The sequence below is a fragment of the Danio rerio genome, chromosome 5, assembly GCF_049306965.1.
Source record: "Danio rerio strain Tuebingen ecotype United States chromosome 5, GRCz12tu, whole genome shotgun sequence".
Lineage (NCBI taxonomy): Eukaryota > Metazoa > Chordata > Actinopteri > Cypriniformes > Danionidae > Danio > Danio rerio.
Window position 1 is genome coordinate 18,737,368 of NC_133180.1, and position 23,472 is coordinate 18,760,839.

The window sequence follows — 23,472 nt, forward strand, 5'->3', positions numbered from 1 at the left end:
GAACACCGGATATCCACGCAGAGAGATGCGATGCTTTATGCTGAAGCTGTTAAACATCTGTTGAAAGATTCAGTGAAAAGGTGACATTTTTAATAACTTGATTATTCATCTGAATTATTTTATACCGTTTTGTGAAACGGACAAATCTATTAGATATGTAAAAGCTAAGTTAGATGGCAAACTTTTACCTTAACTTACTTTCTCTCTGCCACATTTTCAGTAACGTTACCAGTCAACACAATTATACTGTAACGTTACTTACTTATCATTCATATTACTTAAATATGTTGCTGTTGATGAAAAGTGATGTTATTTGCGGCTGTTGCCTTTGATAAAAATGCTGAGCTCACTGACACGAGCAGCATTAGCCACCGTCGCTAATACTGTAGTCAGTCAGTCATGTGTAACAAATCTAAGATAAAACAAACTAAAACTAATCACTGCTCCACCATGACAAATTGTGTTTATGCTGTTGTCAACTTTCTCACTGCTTGTGAATCTCTGACGCATTATTTGCGTCAACTGTCAACGATTCCCTCAATAGACAGCAAATCTGCCAATCATAATATACACAGCTGAAAATAATCTGAATAAATAAGGCTTAACTTACGAGTAAACATAAACCAACACTAATGACATCAATTAGCCCATGTACATTATGAAATACAGTATGAAAAGTCTTATTTAGAGGCACTGTTATCAAGGGTAAACGAGCAACATTGTTATAAAACTAAGGAAAGACGTGTTAAAACCATAGGCTGTAGGTTAAAACCGCTTTGGGTCATAGATCTTTTTAAATATTTTGAGGCATTGGTATGGCAAATGTTGCCTGTAGATATTAAGAGCATGGCAAAAGGCATTAGCTTTAGTTTAAATTAAACCAAAATAGTGTTTTGGGTGATTTTGCAATGTGTTTTAATGGTTATTTGTGATTATATTTGTGTTTATTTTGTTATTATTTAAGCAATTCCAGCATTATGGATGTGACATTTACTGTAAAAACTCAAAACATAAATTTACAGAGAAAGCATATGTTAACATTAAATAAAAAAAAACTGTTTATATTTTCCAAAACAATCAACCACAGAGTTATGGGATTAGAAAAATATCAGTCTGTAAAAATGTATTTGATTTTAAATGAGAAAAATAAACATGCTTTATGGATGTGTTGAAGTTAGCAAGTTTAAAGTAGGGCTGGGCCCATAAATGATATATTTTTTACTCTGTATTGACCTAAGAGCCAATCACACAGCAGAAACGTGCAACAATTAAAAAAAAGTGTGTTGATATTAGAGATGTATTGAATTTGCAGCCACTGAAAATTTATTGGCGGAAAATATGCTATGCCGTTTAATCGATCCTCTAAGTTTTGTGACTTCAGTCATTGTTGGGGTACTCTTAAATCTGGAAGCATTAATAACTTATATCAAAATATATACCGATATCATTCAATATGGAAAATAATTATCAAGATTGAATTTTTGCCATTATCGCCCAGCCCTAGTTTCATAGAGAAAGTCTATGTTAACAATATATTGAAAAATCTGTTTATATTTTTCAAAACAACTAACCACAGAGTTATGGGATCAGAAAAATATCAATCTGTGAACATTTTTAGATTTTAAATGAGAAAAATAAACATGCGTTATGGATGTGAAGAAAAAAGTTAGCAAGTTTACAGTAAACAATGTACATTGTAGAAATTCTGTGAATTAAACTGCACAACCCAAAAGAAACGACTCTAATCAAAACGATAAGAGTCGGCTTACTATAGAACAAAAATGATTGATTTTATTTGATTGTACAGTTTTGCATGGATGAGGTTTGTTATAGATGTGATGTCTTTTCGTTTTGGACGTGACAGGTGAAACTGGCACTTGTGTGACTTTGCTAAATCAAATATAATTGTTTGAAAACATTGACATAAACATTTTTGAGTAGTTTTTAAGTACTGCTTACACTAAAATGTAGAAACGGTTTCGCTATTTTAGTTTAATAGTTTATTTTTTTTTTTGACTTTTTTTATGGCAAGGTTGACATTTGCATGGCATTGCTCATTTATAATTCACAGTTGTACCTGTTACAGGGAGAAGCTAATCTAACAGGGCTAAAGTTGGTTTTATATTCGCACATTCAGACTTTCTCCCTAATAATATAATTTCAGATTGTATTCCGGTCACACTTTATTTGCATGGTCTGTTTGTTGAATTAAATTTACTTTTTAACTAATTCTCATTGGATTTTAAGATGGTTAGGGTTAGTGTAAGTTGACATGTACTTGCAAAGTTTCTTAAAGTCAGTTAAATGTCTGTTGAAGGAGCAGAATCAGCAAATATTAAGCAGACAGTGTACTACTAATACTCAAATAGACCATCAAAATAAGATGTTACCTGTATTCCTTGTAAACTCTAAATAGTGAAATCATATAAGAAGCCAATGACTCTCAAGTACAACATTGTTCACAGTCAATTAAACAGTGCTAATGTTGTTTTAGGGTCTACTTGCAAATGACCGAATATTCAAAGTACCATGGTAAACAATTAAGGGAGCAAGTTGTCACTGAACGAATGTGCGAATATAAAGCAAACTTTACCACAATCCTTATCTGTACTTTATATCAAAGATCGTTATAGAAACAAGTTTTGTTTTTAAAAAATTATTGTGCATATTCTTGATGAATTAAATGTATTCACTTTTGCGTCAAATAAAATGAAGAAGCAAAACAAGTACATGAAGTAAATGAGTAGGATTAACAGTCTATATTTTTATTGGCCATTTTCTTCAAGGCAGTTCTGTTCCAAGCTGAGCAGGTGAAATGGCGTGTGCAAAAGTGCCTTTAGATGAGCTGCATGTGACTGAGCACTTTGGACCTCAAGGCAAAGAACGCACTTTACCAGCGCTGGTGAGTGAATATTTTGCAGAGTAATAATCTCAAGTACACCTGAAGCATTGTTACAGTGCTTTTTTTCCTGTATGACTGATAATGCTGTTGTCTCCTCAGCACCCTGACCGCAAAGAAGAGAGATGTTTTTTACCCTTTAAACCCCCACCTGAAGATGGCACACCTGCACTGGTCGAGGAGTTCCTGGAACATGCTCAGTTTATCTCAGAGGATCTGGACTGGCTGCTGGCATTGCCTCACGACAAGTTCTGGTGTCAGGTTAGCATCTCTAAAATGCAAAGTTGTTTTATTAAAAAGATGATATGACCATGCAAGAGGAGGTCAAATAAATCAATAAATACAGTGCCTATAGAAAATCTTCATAGTCCTTTAAAACAATTACTTTATTTGTGATAGAGCCTGAAATGAAATCACTTGTCCAGCCTTTGAAATGTTTTGTAGTCTTCTCTAACCTGTTCTTTTCTATAACTTTAACCCGAAGGTTAAGCATGATGATCACAGGGCATGATGATTTTCTATAAGCACTAGGGATGTAACGGTATCAGAATTTCACGGTACGGTAATACCTCGGTATGAATGCCACGGTACGGTATTTATTGAATCATTTACAGGAAAAAAAAAAAAACTTTTGAAAATACTCCAAAAAAGTGCCAAAAGTGTCAATGACATACAAATTAGCCATCTATCTGTAAGCTTTGAAACAGGAACTTCAATTTTAATAACAAAAAATTATTAAACCATGTAAAAAAAATAAAGTTTCAATTTAGTATTGTTGAAAACTCATCACATTTAACATTTAATCACTCACTTAGATAGAGATGGGTTTAAAGGAAAATTATCATATAACTATAATCTGGTAAAAGCTGGTATCTCTGGGTATTTACAATGTCCCCTGCAACAGAAAAAACCCCTCTCATTTGGGACTGAGGATTCTGGGACAAGAGAGATATGACTTGGCCCATGTTGACAGCAGTGGGGTAACGTTGTGCATTGTCTTTCCCCCACTTGAGAGGACAAACCATGAGTGAGATAGAGATCTCTTTGCGGTACAAGTCAATGTCTGCATCAATCTGAACAGTGTGCTGTGTTTCTGCAGTCCCCATGACTGTTATTAGTCGTATTCCCCAACTTGCAGGCACGTGCACACATAGGGCTCAACCTGTGCAGTGTACATGCCCTTTTTAGTCTTGGATAGAAAATGCCCTTCCAAAACGATCAAAAGTGCCCCCGCGACGCGACACAACCTCAGTCCAGTCCAGCCCTTCAGTAGGCGCGCGATAACACCTCTCTTGAGTATGCGCGCTCAACCCCCCCTCGGCGCTTTACAATACGCGCGCCACAACACAGCTGATCAGAACGCGCGCGACAGCACCGCTATTCAGCACGCGCGCGGCGACAACACCCGCTTTAGGTTCGATCATTTCCATCTTTTTTTCATCTCCGCTACCAGCAGCACACTCCATTTCCGCATTACTGGATCTGTAGCGACAACAGACCGCAAAGGATTATGGCCACGCCGGGGCTGATGGGAAATGAAGTTTCAGCTACCTCCCGTTCGCTTCATTCGCCTGAGCAAATTTTCTCAGAAGACCTATAGTTTTACCGAGTCATGCGACTTCGGTAATATCGAAAAAATTTAATATTGCGGTATGACGGTATTTACAATACCGTTACATCCCTAATAAGCACTGTAAATAATGAATAAATTCATAATTATTGTGTATATCCTTGACGAGTTAAGTGTATTCGCTGCTTTTTAAAGGCAGTGAACTGACTCTGCCTTCAAATAGTGTCTTTACTGGCAGAATATTATGATTATTTAGGTAAACTTGGTGTTATGTTTGTAAATTCGGAGAATTGCATTCAATAAAATAGGTAAAAACAAAAAAGGCTAATGCAGTTCAATTATCACAACGTACAATATATTTGTAACTATAACTTAGCGTTTTAAAACAGCTGATAAACACGCTTATCTCTATGGAAATTTGTGACGTCATCGTTTATGTGAAGAACCCTCTGTTTGAACATTTTAATCATTTTTTAAGATATACATCACCTGACAAAAGACTTGTCGCCTTTCCAAGTTTTAGGAACAACTAATAATAACTTGACTTCTAGTTGATCATTTGGTATCAGAAGTGGCTTATATGAAAGGCAAAGGTCACTAGATTATACTTCTTTTACCCGAATAAAATATGATCATGCCTTGATTTTTTTAGTATTTAACTAGGACAGTAATGTCTGACTTTTGCTTAGACTAAAGTTTCATCACTTAACAGAAATAATGTGCAGTATAGAAGCTAAAGTCATGGTGCTGTGGAAAAAATAATATTGTGTATGATTCCCCTGAGCTTGGACTACTGTATCCATACATCTCTGCAATGACTCAAATAACGGATTAATAAAGTCATCTGGAATGGAAAAGAAAGTGTTCTTGCTGGAGTCCCAGAGTTAATCGGGATTCTTTAGATTCATCTTTAATGCCTCCTCTTCATGTTTATATCTGGTGGCTGGGCTGGCCAATCCTGGAGCACTTTGACATTCTTGGCTTTCAGGAACTTTGATGTGAAGGCTGAAGTATGAGGAGGAGTGCTATCCTGCTGAAGAGTTTGCCCTCTCCTGTGGTTTGTAATGTAATGGGCAGCACAAATGTCTTGATACCTCAGGCTGTTGATGTTGCCATCCACTCTGCAGATCTCTCACATGCCCCCATACTGAATGTAACCCCAAACCATGATTTTTCCTTCACCAAACTTGACTTTTTCTCTTTGAGAATCTTGGGTCCATGCTGGTTCCAGTAGGTCTTCTGCAGTATTTGTGATGATTGGGATACAGTTTAACAGATGATTCATCTGAAAAATTGACCGTCTGCCACTTTTCGAAATGATCAACTAGAAGTCAAGTTGTTATTTGTTGCTCTTTCAACTGGGATTGACGACAAGACTTTTGTCAGGTAGTGTAGTTAAACATATATAGTGATCAATAGAAACATCTAATTTGAATGCATAATGTGAGTAAAACTATACATTATAGCTGTAGTTGACTAAAAAGAAGCAGCTATTCGTTTTTGAACAAAGTGACAACTTGTGATACGCTCCCTATATGTTTTACCATGCTACTTTGAATAGTTGGTCTGAAATTTGATGCAAGTATGACTTCAAAACAACATTTATTTGACTGTGAACAACGATGAGCTTGTTGGTTTGCAAACAATACTTTTCTGAAATTGTATTAAGAAAGTGAAATGCTGAATGTGCAGATATAAAACCAACTTAACTTATTAATCCACAACAATATGCTTGTGTTAATGAAGCACTCAAATTATGTATTTAAAAAAAAGATCAAATCATTTTAATTCTATATATTTTTTGATAAATTAACACATCTGTTGCAAATGAAAATTGTAGTTTAGTTGAGGAGGATCATTTTTGGAGGGCAGGCAGCTGTCAAATAGTTTCTTTTTGTGCCTTTAGGTAGTGTTTGACGAGTCGTTACAGGGGTGTTTGGACTCTTATTTGAGACACGCTCCCCGTGGTTTGGACCCGTTTGGACTCTCGTCCAGTCCAGCAGTGGCAGACATGCAGAGGAACATTCACCGCTCCATGTTCATGGTCTTCCTCAGGATGGCTACACACAAAGAGTCCAAGGTAAACATGATTTTATAAATGTGTATGTTTTTACATGAAATATATCCTGTAACTATAAAATGTTTTTATACAAGTCAGTGGCACATTCATAAAATTAAAATTTTATATTAACACTAATATCGTCAATTGTTTGTATAATTTACAGATTGTATAAATAAACAGATTCCTGTATATCTATGTTTTAGGATACTATTTATTAGCTTGAATACAATTATTTTGATTAAATGTGAATGTTTAATGTAAAATCTGAATTTTCGGCAACACAATACCAGACTTAGTGTCTCATGAGATGCTCTAATATCCTAAATTGGTGTTTAGGAAACTTTTTTTATCATCAATATTGAAAACTGTTGTGCTGATTAATAACTAACAGAAATTCACTGATGAGTAGAACATTTAAAGAAAAAAAAAAAAACAGCATTTAGTTAAATTAGAATTATTTCGTAACATTAGATTCTCAATTTAAAGGAGCTTATTATTCCCTGTTTTACAAGATATAAAATAAATCACTGATGTCCCTAGAGTGTGTATGTCATATATTAAGTTTCATATTAAGTTTATAATAAGTTTCAGCTCAAAATACCCCATAAATAATATTTTATAACTCTTTGAAACTGCCACTTTTAGGCTTTGATCCTATTTTTGCCATTTTGTTGACTGTCGATTAAATTCAAATGAGTCTTTGTTACAAATGTCTGTGTCAGCATAGTGGCAGATTCAAAAACAAGACTAGCATCCTATGCTAATGAGGAAGAGATTGTCACTGATGGATAGGACTTTCCCACCTCTGATGACATGTGCAAGGGGCGAATGTCAATTAAAAGTGTTTTAACAGACTGTTTTTTATGAAGTGTGATTATAAAAGAATAAAAAATCAAAATTTTTACCATTAGAAGCTGGTTATATTCACAGACTGTTGCCACACAACTGTGTTTTAACCTCTTTTAAAAGTGATTTTTAATAAGAGGTCCCCTTAAATGTATTCTTGTTAAATAAAGTTATTAATTCTTTATAAAATAATCTTACTTAGTCAAAAATTGGAAAGGTAGTGTAAATGTGTGCTGGTAGTTTTATATTAAGTTACAATAAATGTATATTGATCCTGATTTTAAAACACTGCTCTGTTGTCTTCCTTAGGAGCACTTCATTACCCCTGCAGTGTTTGCAGAGATTATTTACAACAACTATCTGTTTGACATTCCCAAAATTCTGGATCTGTGTGTTCTGTACGGAAAAGGAAATTCCCAACTGCTACATAAAATGATCGGTACACAAAATCTGTTAATATCACAGTACATTTTTAAAAAAACAACAGAGAAATACATAAATACCTTATTATTCTTTTTAAATAACTCATATTTATTACAGTGTTTACATATTTGAAACTTATCATTTCAATTTTTGCCCCAGACAACATTTTTACGCAACAGCCCAGTTATTATGGAGACCTAAATGAGACTATACCCTCCATCATCCAGGTACTTTATGAGATCATGTTACGTAATCAACTATTTTCATTGACTTAATTGTTTACAAGTCGTCTGAACTTCCGGAAATCTCTGCATGTGCTTTCTAGGTGTTTGATATAATATTACAGAAGTGTGGTATTCAGTCAGAGGACACAGGAGCCGGTCAGCCCCTAAAACTCAATGCTAACAGATGCCTAACTGCCATGACCATGCCAGAGGAGGTAAAATATAATAATAATAAAAAGTAATTATACACACATTAACTGACTCTGCCATCAGTGTCTTTTCTGGCAGATTAATATGCTTATAATTAAATATGCATCACTTTTATGTCTCTTAGGAGCTTGCAGACTTGGTTTCTTACATGTGTGATACCTGCACTACTATCCATTCTTTCCTGGACATCTTCCCTGAGGCTTGTTCTACTTTCAAACAGCACAACTTTCTTAACAGGTGACAAATACACATCCACATCCTGGTATTAAGATGCCTATTGTCCATTAAATGATAAATGGGCGATGCTGAATATAGATGTGAACATGATTGAAAATGAAATGAAATTTTGTATTTTTATTATATTTAGTTTATTATTATTATTATTAATTTATTTTTTTAATCTGTCCCATTTTGAACACTTGCAAAAGTAGACAATAACCTAACTGATTCAATTGCTTTCATAGTAAAAAAAAACAACATTTAGAATAAGTGGGTCTTGAGCTTGACTTTAAAAAGTGGCAATATATTTATAGTTGTCTAAGCTTATTTATATTGAGCACTGACACTTATCTCTGTTTTTATGTATTGCTGTATTTTATTGATATTTCTTGTATTGCTTTTTTTTTTTTTTTGCATTGTTTGCTTTTTAGTTGTGTTGTATAATTAGTTTTTACTGGTGTAAAGCACTCTGGTCAACCTTGATTGTAAAAAGAGCCCGGTTTTTCAACAGGTTCAATACGGATAAAATTCGTCCAGATTTAGTAATCCATTTTTTCCTTTCTGTGATCACGTAACCCAGCTTACTTTTTGAGCCAGTTTTTCTAAGCAACATTGGATTGGATCAATCTGATCTGTATAGGAACTTTTCAGGATCACTAAATTTGGATAACTAGTACTCAAACAGAATAGGAAATCAGAATGTAGAACCATAGATATGTAAAGAGCAACAAGTAGAATAGCCAGTGTGGCTTTATTTTTATTTGAAATGAAAACACACACATTAAAAAAAAAAAAAACTAAAAACGATAAAAACCCCACCCCGTCATCTTCAAGCAGTTCGCTCATCTGAGACCTACAACACAAACACTGTACATTGAGGATATTTATAACAAGTTTCAAATATAGATGTATTGAATTAATGTCAAAAACTCCACAATAATTTTAGACTTCCTCATCTGTTGTGGAGAGACCAGCTTGTCTGAGCGTAGCCTTTAGGAGGCGGATCTCCATTCTGGCCTTGGTTTGCTGCAGTTTGGTCAGAGTCTGTTCTGCACTTTCAGTCTCTTTTTGCAATTGTTGAAAGTGATTTCAAAAATCAGTGATTGCATTCTTTGCCTTTTTTCAGTTATTCTGTAATCATTGCATGCATCACTAATAAATATTCTAAAAAGGAAAATATTTTTCATTGTGATGAATATATATCAATTAGTGACAGAATAAAAGGGGGATTATTTTATGAGGCCAAACTCTTCTTACTTTGATGTACATTAAAGCCTACCTAATCACTGTAGCCTGATGGATGAACAAATACAATTAAAACCGTATCAATAAATATGATATTTTTTGAAAGATACTGCATAATCCAAATATAGTATTGTTTGATACATTTTTAAAGTTTTAATTAGATTTTGGGTATGAAATCCACACTGAATCCACCCTTCTGATAGGATCAGTTTAATCCAGATTTTTTGTCTAAATCTTAAAAAAAGGGCTGAAAAACCCAAACTAAAGGTTTGACCCAGATCAAAACCAAGATTGGATTACATGATCTAATTTAATTACGTAATCCATTTTTTTCTTTTGAAAAACCCATTTTCAAGATTTGATTCAATCCCTTATCCAAAATCCTGGTGGATTACTTTTGAAAAACTAGGCCCAAGTGCTATATAAATAAACGTTGATTGATATATTAGGAGTGCAACGATATAGACTTCTCGTGGTTCTGTCATGTGAAATTGTCTCCTACTTTAGTGCTGATGGGACATTTACTTGCTGTGTTTCAGCGTATGGACATGCAGTTTACAGAGTAATTAAAGAAATGGGGTACTTGCAAAATACATATGCATATTGAACCGTGAAGGCCAAATTGAACAGTTCAATATTATACAGAGTATTGCGGCATCCCTAATATGTCATGATATAGTACCTTTTCTGTAAATTCAGTCATTAATAGTTTTAGTTTGGATTTAGAAATATAAAAATTACAATTACTGAAATATAAAATACTTTTCAGAAACTAATGATTACAGGTTCAGCATAAAATGTTGCCAAATAAAAAACAAAATTTTAAAATTGTGGTCAAAATGCTGTCATTCCAACGCAGTCTCATGCCAGTTTGTAACTTTTTGTTATAATGGTTAATTTGAATTAATTTATATCACCTTATTCATAAAATGAGGGGTGGGGTTAGGGGTGTGGTATGGGGACACGCCTTCTTTTAAAAATGTTATGTTTTCAAACAAATTAAGTCATACGAATTAGCCACTTTTCTGACAATACGTAAAATATTCACGTTTCCTCATGAGATTAGGCTTGCTATTCACATTTATGCTTGCATTCCCAAGATGGCATGTAAAATTGCTGTCATCCAAATGATTACAAACTATTACCGTAAACAGTGTATATTGAGTTTAAGCTTAATATAACATGACAGACTTTTTATTTTTTCCATACAATATATATTTTCATATTACACAGGCCTAATGTAACAGATTTGTTGACTCGTGCATCACAATGAGCATAATGAAATAAGAAAACCATCTTGACAAAATTAAGCATTTGCAAGTTGGGCTGTGCAATATCATTATGGACAAAATAAAAAGTCTATCGTTTCATATTATGCTCTTGTTTATGTCATGGTGGCTCAAAATACATTGTTTACTGTAATACTTTTTTCATCATTTATATGAGTGCAGTAAAAATGTAATCATTAGTATTTGAAAATAGTTTTATATTTTAATAATATTTATTTTATTTATCTACATTTTTTTAATCAAACATTTGCCCTCAAATTCTAAATAAATAAAGTGAATATGATCATATTTGAATCAATTTCTGAGCATATACGTTAAAATGTAAAAAAGAAGGAAGCCATACAGTTGGAGATAACAAATTGTAAAATTCTTGCATCAGATGTTAAATCTGGTTTAAATCTGTTTAGTAATGAGAAATGGCAAACGGAATGGGATGAATGTAGAAACAACAAATTATATGAAATATATCCATCTGTAAATGAAAGAAATAATTACTATTTTGAAAATAAACATGATCAGGTTGCACCCACGAAATGCAGAATCTGCCACTCAAGACACATATTTATTGAAAGGAAACGAAAAAGCTAATACTTTCACAATAAAGCATTTTAATAGAATGTGTATTTTTAAATGATATTAAAGAACGTTTTTATTCAGGAAATGTTTAAAAGGTGTGTTCTGGAGGAATTTTAGAATATTATTAATCAAACTAAAAGATTGTATATGACTCTTTTCAGTGTTGTTGTTGTTGTTATGTGTATATCTTTTGTATAATGAATGCTTATTAATATGTCGATATGCTTGAATGTTTTACATTGTAAATATCAAGTATAGGTTTTTCCATGAATATAGCCAATGCTGCTGATATGAAATTAAAACATAAACAAAATAAATAAGTAAATAAACAGTAAAAAGAAATAGTTTTTTTTACATGTGGTCAATATATATAAACTATTAATTTATTTAATTTACAAAAAAATTGTGATACATATTATTATAAATCATCCTTATCTTATTTATCTTACCTTATCTTAATGTTACAAAATATTGACCGGAGCCTCTCTGAATGTAGATTACCATCATTTTATGAGATGGCAGTTCCAGACCTGGAGAAAGCAGTGAAGAAGAGGAATTTCGATAAAAGGTTAGAATAGCAAACTTGACTTCTCTTTTTGATGAATTTGTACAGATTAAACCTTAAACTTGTTGCACTCTGTCTCAGTTTACAGGAGGACATGTGGAGACGAGTATCTTATTCTAGAAAGAAAATGGTGGAGATTGCTCACCTGCTGCTCCAGCACGCGTGTTTACAGCCCATACTGGAGGGGTACATGATTTTAGAGCTGATTAGACAGGCAAAGATTGGAATGGATACCAGATATTCTTGTCTTAACACAAAGCGCTGATTATTTTCACAGCTCTGAAAATGTGGCATCCTTTGTAGAAGATCTTCTACAGAACTTCACAACTTTCCTTCAAGAGAAAAGGTAAATGATGTTTATGTGTTTTAATGGTTGTGTATCAATATGTTAAAGGTGTGCAATGTTGCCAGACGTTGCTGACTTTTTCCAGGCCAAAAGCTGTCCAAAACCCGCCAAAACATACAAAAAACATACAAAAATGTATACTTTATTTACTTTTAGTTTATTTAAATCGAAATTAACCTAGATACTTTAACTGTTATAATTTTTAACAATTCAGCAACCAACACCAGCCGTTACAGAATCACAACATAAGTGGATCACATCATAACACTGCCCCCTCTCACACACACAAACTGCACTAATGTTAGAGTATGTTTTACTTTAGAAATGGGGTATAAATTTGACCTATTTGGTGTTTACATTTTTTAGGAACATAATAAGGTGCTGCTTGTCAATCAGACAGTACTTCTATGTTTGTTCTTGCTGTCAATGAATTATTTGATTTAATAATTTTATAAAATGTTTTTTATAAAATGTATTACTTAAAAAAATAGAATATTAAATTAAACATTAAATAATTAAATTTATTTTTTAATTTTATTGAATTTATAAGTAAAGCATTAAAAATATTTTTTATATTAGCTGTCTTTCCAAATATTAACAAACAAACAAGCCAAATCACAAATGTGAAATAATAGGGTATATGCCGAGCTAGTGTTGTTCCCATACTAATAAACTTCCGGTGACCTGTAAATGTGAGTTTTTTTCTATTTTATGCGGTTCCTTTTACAGCATCGATGTTGTAATGTCATTAAAATACAATCAGTTAAACAGATTTTGGTATTTATTTAGTTGCTCAAGCGTAAAACGAGGACAAAAGCTGTTTACCCGCACTTGCCCGTCAGAATCGGCAGGCTAGCACAGAAGCTCCATTTAATATACTGCGGTAAAATAACTGATCATGTTATAAAGACATGGTGGGAAAATGTAATTTAATGCGGTGCTTTTTGTACAATCTGAGACCCACTTTATAACGGATATCACTCTGCCAGTGGAGATCGCTGATTTTTAAGTAAAACAGACCTTAAATGTGCCGATTTTGCAATGGCATTCAGTTCACCGGAAACGATTAACCCAGGCTACTGGCAAATTAAAAGTCCTATTAGCATGCTTCAGCATATACCCCATTGAATTATACTGCAGTTCAACAAATTAAAAAGTCATCGCTAGGTTACATTTTAGACACAACAATGTCTGTTATTTTATGTTTCGACCATATACTGTAAATAATTCCATACAAACAAGTCCAGAATATCTGTGCATCTCAGAGCTGCAGGATTTCATTCCTAAAGGATTGTTTTTAAACCAATTATTTGAGTCAGTGATCCAATAATCCTTTCATAAATACATTCACTTGCATTGTTGCTAAAACAACTGTTTGTCTGTTTGCTATCTATCAGATTCCTGGCTGATTATGATGAACAGTTCCCTTTAGCAGATGACATCAGTCTTCTTCAGCAGGCCTTTCCTCATTTGTATCCTTACTATTGGAACACTGTATGCTGGTTTTGGAATAATAGGGAGAGCGTTCTGTCATTTTTAAGCTTCTACTTCATAATTGATGATCTCAGTAACTCCAGAAATAACCCGACGTGTAATTGTTTTCCTGCATACTTTAGAATTAACGACACGTACATTATTGCTCATTTCCTGCAGTACCAGTATCTAATAACTACCAAGTACAAAGTTTACTGTAGCAGCAGGATATAAAATTCTCCTTAATCTGCTCGCTCAGAGATGAGACCAGGACTTCTTACCTGTTGCAAGGTGTAGAGTCTGCCTGGGAGAGTGTGGGGAAGAAGAGAAGCTTCCCCTCTGTGATCTCCTCGTCCAATCACAGAGCAGGAGCCAAGAGCAAGACTGGCAGAGATTTAGCCGCTTCTCCGACAGAAGGAGCAGGAGTTTCAGGGGTCAGAGAAGAGTTAAGAGGAGCAGAAGCAGTGTCTTACACTCCCCGTAAGGGTGACAATGTGAGTTCATTAACTGGTAAAAAGTCTGTGACGGTGATGATAATAGTATTTTAACCACCATTTGGTCATTTTTTAAAGTGTATAGTGTTTTGAAATGCACTTTTTTTTGGAAATAGGCTGATTTTTACAGCTCTCCTCTGGCCCGTTTCCACTAACAGGTGCAGTACAGTCTGGTATGGGTTGGTACGGGTCACCTTTATCAGGCTTGTGTTTCCACTGCCTAAATGGTACCAAGCGTTCAGCTGCGCATGTATCTCCGCCTTTTGGTATCCTTTTGCTGTGATAGGTAATCTTTGCAAAGTGTACCCAAAAACTGGCATGGTACAGTTTGCTTTGAGGTACTTTTGGACAGTGGAAACAGCTATAAAAGCGAACCAAACCATACCGTGCCATACAAAAGCAAGCTCCTGATTGGGTAATGCGGCGCTAATGTCCGCTGAATTTCAGATTTTCCAACTCGAGTGATTTGTGTGTCAAACACACAAAATGCTCAACTCGTGCCTCGTCATTCATGCGAATCGCATCATTCGTGCCACCTTATTTGCACAAATTGCACAGCAGGATGTCTATTTGTGTCTTTGCATTGACTTAACATTTGTAAATCACTCGCGCTTGACGCTTCATCCGCGTCTGGTGTGAACGCCACATAATACCTGCTGCAGCCATGGTAAAGTTTTTTGATTATTACTCCAGAATGCGAGTATATTTCCTAGCCATATCATCATATTCATTTTATGTCAATCTTAGCACTTGATGTAACTACAGAAGAGTCAAGCCTTTTCTATTTTTGAATTATTTGAGCGACATGCTAATAGTCTAATCTGATTCAACGATTTATGCTAAGCCAACCTAAAATTGCTTCTGCAGACAAGGAGATTGGTTGAATAAATTAATAAAAATGATAAAACGCAACTGTTTAACTCAAAGGGACTTGTAAAACTAGTCTATTTCCAAAAAAAAATGAAGTGTTCCTTTAAAAATTGCATTCCTCCTTTTGTTTTGTTTTTGTCTGGTGTTTAGGGTGCAGTGTGCACCGTGAGTGCTGGAGAATTAGAATCTCTGCTGTCCCATATCCGAGACCTGCTTCCAGACTTGGGAGAGGGATTCATACTGGCATGTTTGGAAGAATATGGCTACAACTCCGAACTTGTCATTAACAACATCCTAGAAGATAAACTAGCTCCTTCTCTTGACAAACTAGACCGGGCAATGGCCAGGTAAAGTATAAGATACAACGATTTATAACACTTTAGAATGGGATCACATTGGTTAGTGTTAGTCAATGCCTTAACTAAAATGTAACTAACAGTGAGCAGTTTGTTATTTATTAGTTTGTCTTACTGTTAATTCATTTTAATTGAATTAACATCATTTAAAAAAGTATTAAAGTTAATAAATCAATTATGAGAAAATGAAGGCTCTTAAAAGGTATTAAAAAGTCTTAATCACAGTTTTATGAGGTCTTAAATTTTGTTTAAGCGTTGTCCAAAGTGTTTGACTCCAAAAAAGCATATGATATATTTATTTTTCTCCTAATAATAACAACGCCGTGCTCAATCCACTTGATTGGTTCGGGCCAGGACACTTCCAGCCTAGCTCCTTTGTCTATGTGATGTCACGTAATTTGTGACCATTGCGGTAAAGTGATGTGACACTCTCCATATGTAGCGAAACAGACGGTAAAATGGGAAAACGTATGTTTGCGTACTCCTGGTTGGAAAAAGATGGGTTTAAACAGTGGCTGAAGCCTGTCGCTGAAAACAACCACGTAATTTATTCTTTCAAGCTTTGTTTCCTTCGAGCTTATCTGAGTTCTGTTGGATGGTTGTGCTCCATTGATTTATTTAACTACAACTGTTTATTAACAACTGTTTAAAAGTTTGATACTGATTAGAACTTGTGACAAGGTCTTAAAATATTCTGAAAAGGTCTTTAAAAAGTCTTAAAAAGGTATTGAAATTACCTTTAGGATTCCTGCATATACCCTGTTTTAGCTCAGGCTCTGTAAAAATAGAGTGGAACAGTCAGGTTGCAGAAATAAAAACTCAATTTTCTTCATAGCGATTTTTTTTTTTTTTTTTTTTACATGTTTATGTCAGAAAAAATAAATTTTTATGTCAGATTTACATTTTTCTTTTTGTCAGATTTCTCTTATGCTATTTTGCTTCAATCAAGGTTTGTAATTTATTATTATACAGCCAAAAATCTAATTATTTAAATTAATTTATTAATTTATTACTTTTTCAAATATTTCCCAAGTTCTGTTAAACAGAGATTTTTTCAACACCTTTTTAATAATAAAAGCTGTTTTGTAACAGCTATAAATAATCAAGGCATACATTGAGTTGGAGGTCGCCTGGCAAACGCAACTCTTCATTTAGACATGAAATATCCTGCCATTCTTCCAAGAAAAAAATCATTTTTCAGCATTACTAATCAAACATCATGAACGAGTACAACATCAAGGGCGATGAATAACCGTGAATGAACTTCAGTCCAACGGTATTTGGATTCTTGGATGCAGTAGTGCTGTTTCTTGTCACATATACAAATGCTTGAAGTGTAGGAAATTCAGAAGGTGTGTAGAAGAGCAGAAAATGGCTGATCTCCCTGAAGATCGTGTACAGCCAACTCCACCTTTACTCTTATGAGGGATGGATTGTTTTGGACCTTTTTATGTTACCGATGATTGAAGGAAACCCAAACATTATGGGTTGTTGTTGACCTGTATGTGTTTCAGAGCCATACACATTGAAATTCTTGATGCTCTGTCTACTGATGCATTTATTAATGCTCTCCACTCCGTCATAGCCACTCGTGGAACAGTTCGCCAAATTCGATGTGATCAGGGTACAAACTTTTTGGGGGCAAACAGAGTATTTATGAGCACATTGAAAACAAGGGATCAAAGGCAGATAAAGAAACAAGCATGAGAGTTGATAATGACCATCCCATCTGCAAGTCATATACGAGCTGTGTGGGAAAGACAGATTCGTACCGTAAGAAATGTTTTGACTTCTGTCCTTGACCAATCTCCTGGGGCACTTGACAGTACTTTCCGGCGAACTCTTTTGTATGAAGTTATGGCTAGGCTCACACGGAATCTACAAATCAGCAGATTTCCTCCAATTTTTAGCCTATCGAGTTAATTGTTTTACTTGTGTAAATTTAGATTCATTCAGCATTTAAATGACCCTCTAGGTCCAGAACTTCTTGCATCGAATCATATCTTGACGATGAAATCCACAATTGTGGAACCACCACCTGGAGTTTGTTGAAGAAGATCTTTATCTCCGTGATTAATGGCGTAGAGTGCAGTATTTAGTCAACAACGTCTGGTATATGTCTGATGTCTTCTGATCGGCCTTTTATGTTGAGAACTGAAGAATTAATGTGAAAAATAAACCAGTCGGTAGAAATAAAGCCTCTTGCTCGTTTGTTGTTGGAGGGAGCTACATACAGTAAGCTGTTTTGTAACAATTTTTTTATTTATTTATTTATTTTTGCCATGATGAGTGTATATAATATTTTACTAGTTGTTTTGCGAGATTAACTAGGTTAATTAGGCAAGTTAGGTTAATTTGGTAAGTCATTGGGCAACAGTGGTCTGTAAGAAGGCTAATAATATTGACCTTCGCAGTTGTTTAATTCCAGTAAAACTACAAGAAATAAGACTTTCTGTTGAATAAAAATTTATTAGGAAATAAGGTTTCTTTAGGGTTTAATTCATGTCTTCTTATTGGCTCTTAATGTTGTCCTACAGGCCTGTGAAGAATGAGCTTCCCCCTGTTTTGAGCACTAGATCAAACGTGTTTGATGATGATGAGTTTGACGTGTTCAACCGAGACCGTCTAGACATGAGTCGCATCTGGAAAGGCCGGAGGTAAATTCTGTTCCAACCCATCCTGCTTAATGAAACATTACCCATTCTGCCCTGCAGTGTGATATTAGTCATATTACTTAAAAAGCTACCACAGAATATTTATGCACATCCACTTGGTCAGGAGAAAAATAACATCTGACAAGTACAGCGTAAACAGAAATCAGGGCATTATAAAATATGCAACTGGAAACGATGTTTGTGCAAGCAAGAAACTGAAAAATCTCTGTGTACTTCAGACAGGGGGAGAGTGTTCGCGCTACGCTCGATGACAAGCAGCACATAGAAGAGCAGAGAGCCAGATATCAAGCCTACCAGACCGTGGTGGATGAGATTCCCATAGCGAATAACCCTTCTGGAGACCAGGATAATGCTTTCGGCCTGGATGATTATGACGATGATTATGATGACACGTACGATGCCAACCAAATAGGAGCCAATGATCTGGATGAAGAGGATGAATTATTGAACCGCAGGTATATGAGCAGTTACACAGAGTTCTTTTCTACTTCCTGTTTGCATTTACAATTATGGATATCTAGGGGAACACGACCTGCACCAAACATCTTCCCTAAGTTAGAATCATTAGCGTTTATATCAAAAGTGACATTTTAAGGGCTCTCTGCAGCTGTCTGCTATAATTAAAGCACACTAGCTTAACTAACAAACACTTTTAGGACTTAATGGTATTATAGATACATAATGTTATTTTTTCCCAAATTAGTGTCTTCAATCTGTTTAAGACGCATGTAAGGGCCGACGATTGGCTGTTGGATTTTGTCGGTTAGCATTGGTCTGGCTAGTTGGTTAGGTTTGTTCCACACGTCGCCTCTCGTCAGATTAACGTTGGAGCTCATTGGCCCTATTCAGCCTATAGACCATTTTGAGGGATGTAAACAAAAACAATGGTTCTAACGTTTTTCCTGTTTTACATTTTTCATTTCTATAGCTTTCGAGAACTCAAAAAGGCCCGCATATTGATGAATAATGTTATAATAGCTGTTTTATCATAAGCTTATTATTGAATTGCCTCTTGGTACAGTTATGAAATAATTTGATAACAGCCGGGAATTGTTCATGAGCCAATGACATGACCAGACTGAAATTGTCTAAAGAATCAGCGTCACCTGAAGTGAGAGTGAGAGCTCTGACTGATTATTCAGCAACAAATCAGAGCACGAGTGTGACATAGTGAAGTGTCACAGCACGTAAACAATTCATGTCAAGAAGGAACACAAAGACACCAGCTGTAAATTAGCTCTATTTCTCATATATTTGCAAACGATATGGATTATTAGATTATCAGACAAATTGCAGGAGCGAATCCCTCAGTGTTGACTGACAATTAGTGTGATAATGGTAGTAAATGCTGCATTGTTTACACTTTGCACCGGTTCGTTGGAAGTTCCGGTTGCCCATGGTCAACAAGAAAACAGACTACTTTCATCCACGGGTTCGGAAGGACACGTCCTTCCATGCAGATGCAGAATGCATTTGTTCGTTTTAGTCACCTACTGTCTGTTTGGTGTGTTCACGGACAGCTTTTTGGTGCAGACGGAACCAGACGCGGTGTCAACACGGTTAGGATTCACTGGCGCTAGTTGTTTGGCATTCACTTGGTGTGTACTGGCCTTAAAGCAACCAGTCAGTTTGTGTCAAATTTAACCAAAAAGAAAAAAGCTTTCACCACACAATGTGCTTTGTTTGCTAGTTTGTGTTTCTTGCGCCAATAGTCTTGGGGACTGTTTCATAAAAGTCGTTTAGAAAAGCAGGGATTAAAGTCAAAAACCTGACTTCAATGAGCCGATCTAAACATCCACACTTAAATTAGTTCTATAACAGCAAGTTGAAGATAAGCGATCTAACTAATTTGAGTTCAGTTTAAATAATCTAGATAACTGTTTGTGGGCGTTACAGTCGTGAAACCCTAAAGGTCTAGCATAGCTGCATGGATTATTTTGTATGTTACCATGACAACTACAGTGAATGAAAGAGCTCTGAAATGAGACACAGCTATGTTCATAGCGAGTGAGCAGCGTTTGTTTTTAAGAGTTCAAACGTATAATAATTTAAACATTAGCTTGCCAAAAAGGAAGAGAGAAGGCAGACAGGAAATTCGTTTTTTTTTAAATATAGGCCATTATTTAGGCCTATTAACGTTAAATTAAATATTTGTCACAATACATTGAAATTGTATATACATTATATTATTTAGTACCAAAGCAAAATTTGGAACTAATATAACAAAGCATAAACTCAGATCACAGAAAAAGAATCAACAGAAAAAAAAAAATCGAATTTAGTTGAAATGTTGTAGCTTTTTTTTGTCTGCAATAACTTATTTAAATTTAAATGTTACATTCTGTTCTTAAATATGTTTAGTTTATATATCTTTACTATTAAATGACTATAAATCTTTAATAATTTTTTAGAGGATAAGTAAATTTAAATGGCATCAAAATATGGCTGGTGAATGTTAACATTACTTTGATTAAGCCTGAACTTAAGACTTAGCCTGAGAGTTAGCCTGCCTCGGAGCGGGCTGGTTTTCCAGCATAAGTTGCCAGAGTAACTGAACTATCGTAAATTTGATTTATGAAACCAAATCTGCCTTTAATAAACTTGACTTACCAAAATAAGCCTGGCTTTTTTCTAAGCTTGGTTTATGGAACAGACCCCAAGGCATGATGTTTGAGCTTAGATTATATTTTAATATTTTTTATTTTGTTCTGATACTATGATGATAACTAATATAGTCATATTTTTACTAAAATGTAATAAAAGCACAGTGACTTTTTTTTTTTTTTTTTTTTTTTACAAATTAGTTTGTATTGCTGTCCCATGTTATTGGAAAAATCCTCATGCCTTGGAAAGCTAATTTATATTATAATTATTTTTCAAGGACTCTCAAGCTAACACCTGTGTATTCTTCTTTTAGGCCGTTTACTATCCCACAAGTTCTCAGAACAGGCAAACAGGTTCAGGAGTTTGATGACGACGTGGAGGAAGATGAAGAGGACAAGGTTTGAATCAGTGATCAGACACTTTATCTGTTATAGAACCATAATGAATTTTTGAGTGATCAATGGAGCATTTAATCACTAACTTATTCTGGAGACTGATTAACTTTGCACAGAATGCACTTTTTCATTCATTGGCAATGATCTTGACCTGTGTCATTTTGATCAGAATGAGGCTGTGAAGAAGAATCACTTCATCCAGGACCCAGCTGTCCTTCGAGAGAGAGCCGAGGCCAGGAGAGCTGCTATGCAAAGCAGGAAAGGGTAAGTTGGAGAATACAGCGTGTCTGGAATATTAGACAAATATAAGCCCGGTTTCCAGTTTCCTTAAATTACTTTCACTCTCCACATCTCGCTTTCTAAAAATCTTAACCAGACATAGACAGACCTGATAAGGTTGATCAAGTCCAACCTGACAGCAATTATTTTCTAAACCTGACTGGACCTGAAAAATAAACTTGAATTAAATCTATAATAAATCATAGATTCACTGGTGTTGTCTGCAACACTATTTATCTTATTTCCATCAATCAATTTCTGTACACAAAAAAGTGAAGAGCCACCTATATTTTTTTTTTATCAAACAGGTTGACAATTTGTGCGAAGTTTAAAAAATTACAAATGAATAGCATCAATTCACTATTTTACATCAATAAATTGTACATGTTAAAACTAAAGAATTCTGTGAATTTGGAGGAGACATTTGATTATGAGACATTGCTTCTAGATGGTGCCATTTTACTCGTGCTATTCAAAGTGAATGATCAAAGTAAAAGAGGGGGGGGGGGGGGGGGGGGTTCGTGGCTCTTTAATAGTGGGTATTACGATGGCTATAGTCGAAGTGAAGTGTAGTTACCCATACTTGAAAATTGTCCTCTGCTTTTGACCCATCCAAGTGTGCAATATGGGCTTAGATGCTTTGTTCAAGGGCACCTCAGCAGGTTATCGAAGATGGAGAAAATACAGTTTTATTTCTGCCAGGACCGGGAATCAAACCTGCAACCGTTCGATTACAAATTGCCAATTTGCATTACTTATTAACTAATCAACAAAGCATGAATCAAACCGGACATTAATTGACTTTGTTTTTATCTGACAGCTACAGACCGCCACCAGCAAGTAATGTGGTAGGGGGGCCAAAGGGACGGGGTCAGACGCAGGAGACCATTCAGGACCGTCGTAGAAAGGAGGCATCCAAGAGCAGAGGAGCCAATCACAATCGCAGATCAATGGCTGACAGGAAACGGAACAAGGGCATGATCCCGTCCTAAGACTTTTACAAGAGCACAGGTTTTTAAGAGCTGAAAAAGCAGAAGGAAAATACTCGAGGTTTGAATGTATCTCTGCTTTTTTATAAGATCAAGACACAGGGGGCACGGTCTATTACATAGGCCTGCTCTTTCTTTGATTGATTATGAGTTTCTGTTCTGAAGTATAAATTAACATGCAGAGTTGAGAGTTTGAAGTGCTTCATAAAATACACAGGGATGTGTGAAATTATAAGGGAACAAGTGAATATATTTTTAGAACTCTTAGTTATTGTATGACATGAAGTACGACAGTCGTATCTTTTGCTGTGTAACAAGAGTTTATTGAACAGATGAGAGGTTCAAACAGTTATTGCACTGTTAAGGAAAATTCAATAAATAATAAAGGAACATCAGGTTTGAGAATGCAGCATCTAAAGTAAATTTGAGAATCAACTCTACAAAGGATGCCATACATTACACTAGTGAAGCAAAAATAAGATCGTGCTCCAGTTCTTTAAAGGTTCAGAAAGCGATTAAGACTTGACCTAAGAGCAGTCTTTCGAAAAGCAACTCCGTTTGAAGTTGTGCAGACTGCAGCGTCCGATTTCAACACATTAATCATACTGTGCCAAAGGCTGTGAGCATCCGTCACTCCGGAGGAGAGTGATGTCACTTTTCTCATATAGACTTTCAACAGGCAATGTTCTCTTGCCTTGTAGGACAATATATTTCTACTTACTAAGATAAAATCAAAGCATTTTGTAAGAGAAAGCATATTTAAAAATGCTTCTGAAATAATAGTACAAACATTAGGAATATAAAACATAAATAAATACTGTTTATAAGACTGCGTGTTTCTCTTTGTGTTTAATACATATATA

General features: G+C 35.0%; 1 protein-coding gene across 2 annotated transcripts; it reads left to right on the forward strand.

Moving 5' to 3' along the window:
• On the forward strand, positions 1 to 23,438 carry ascc2 (activating signal cointegrator 1 complex subunit 2). 2 transcript variants are annotated; one of them, XM_005165069.6, is made up of 19 exons: positions 1 to 80; positions 2,791 to 2,902; positions 3,002 to 3,160; positions 6,376 to 6,549; positions 7,687 to 7,816; positions 7,960 to 8,027; positions 8,126 to 8,239; positions 8,359 to 8,471; positions 12,060 to 12,131; positions 12,210 to 12,314; positions 12,406 to 12,474; positions 13,872 to 13,946; positions 14,207 to 14,441; positions 15,462 to 15,658; positions 18,205 to 18,324; positions 18,561 to 18,797; positions 21,260 to 21,344; positions 21,511 to 21,605; positions 22,441 to 23,438. In XM_005165069.6, the coding sequence occupies exons 2-19, from the start codon at positions 2,816 to 2,818 to the stop codon at positions 22,610 to 22,612; spliced, it is 2,307 nt and encodes a 768-aa protein (XP_005165126.1). In that variant the 5' UTR covers positions 1 to 80; positions 2,791 to 2,815; the 3' UTR covers positions 22,613 to 23,438.
• The last annotated feature ends 34 nt before the right edge of the window (positions 23,439 to 23,472 follow it).

Excerpts from the sequence above, each read along its gene's own strand:
- ascc2 (XM_005165069.6), top strand. The coding sequence starts at position 2,816 with ATGGCGTGTGCAAAAGTGCCTTTAGATGAGCTGCATGTGACTGAGCAC. Across the intron at positions 6,550-7,686 it reads CTACACACAAAGAGTCCAAG|GAGCACTTCATTACCCCTGC; the intron begins GTAAACATGATT and ends TGTCTTCCTTAG. Across the intron at positions 8,472-12,059 it reads CAGCACAACTTTCTTAACAG|ATTACCATCATTTTATGAGA; the intron begins GTGACAAATACA and ends CTCTGAATGTAG.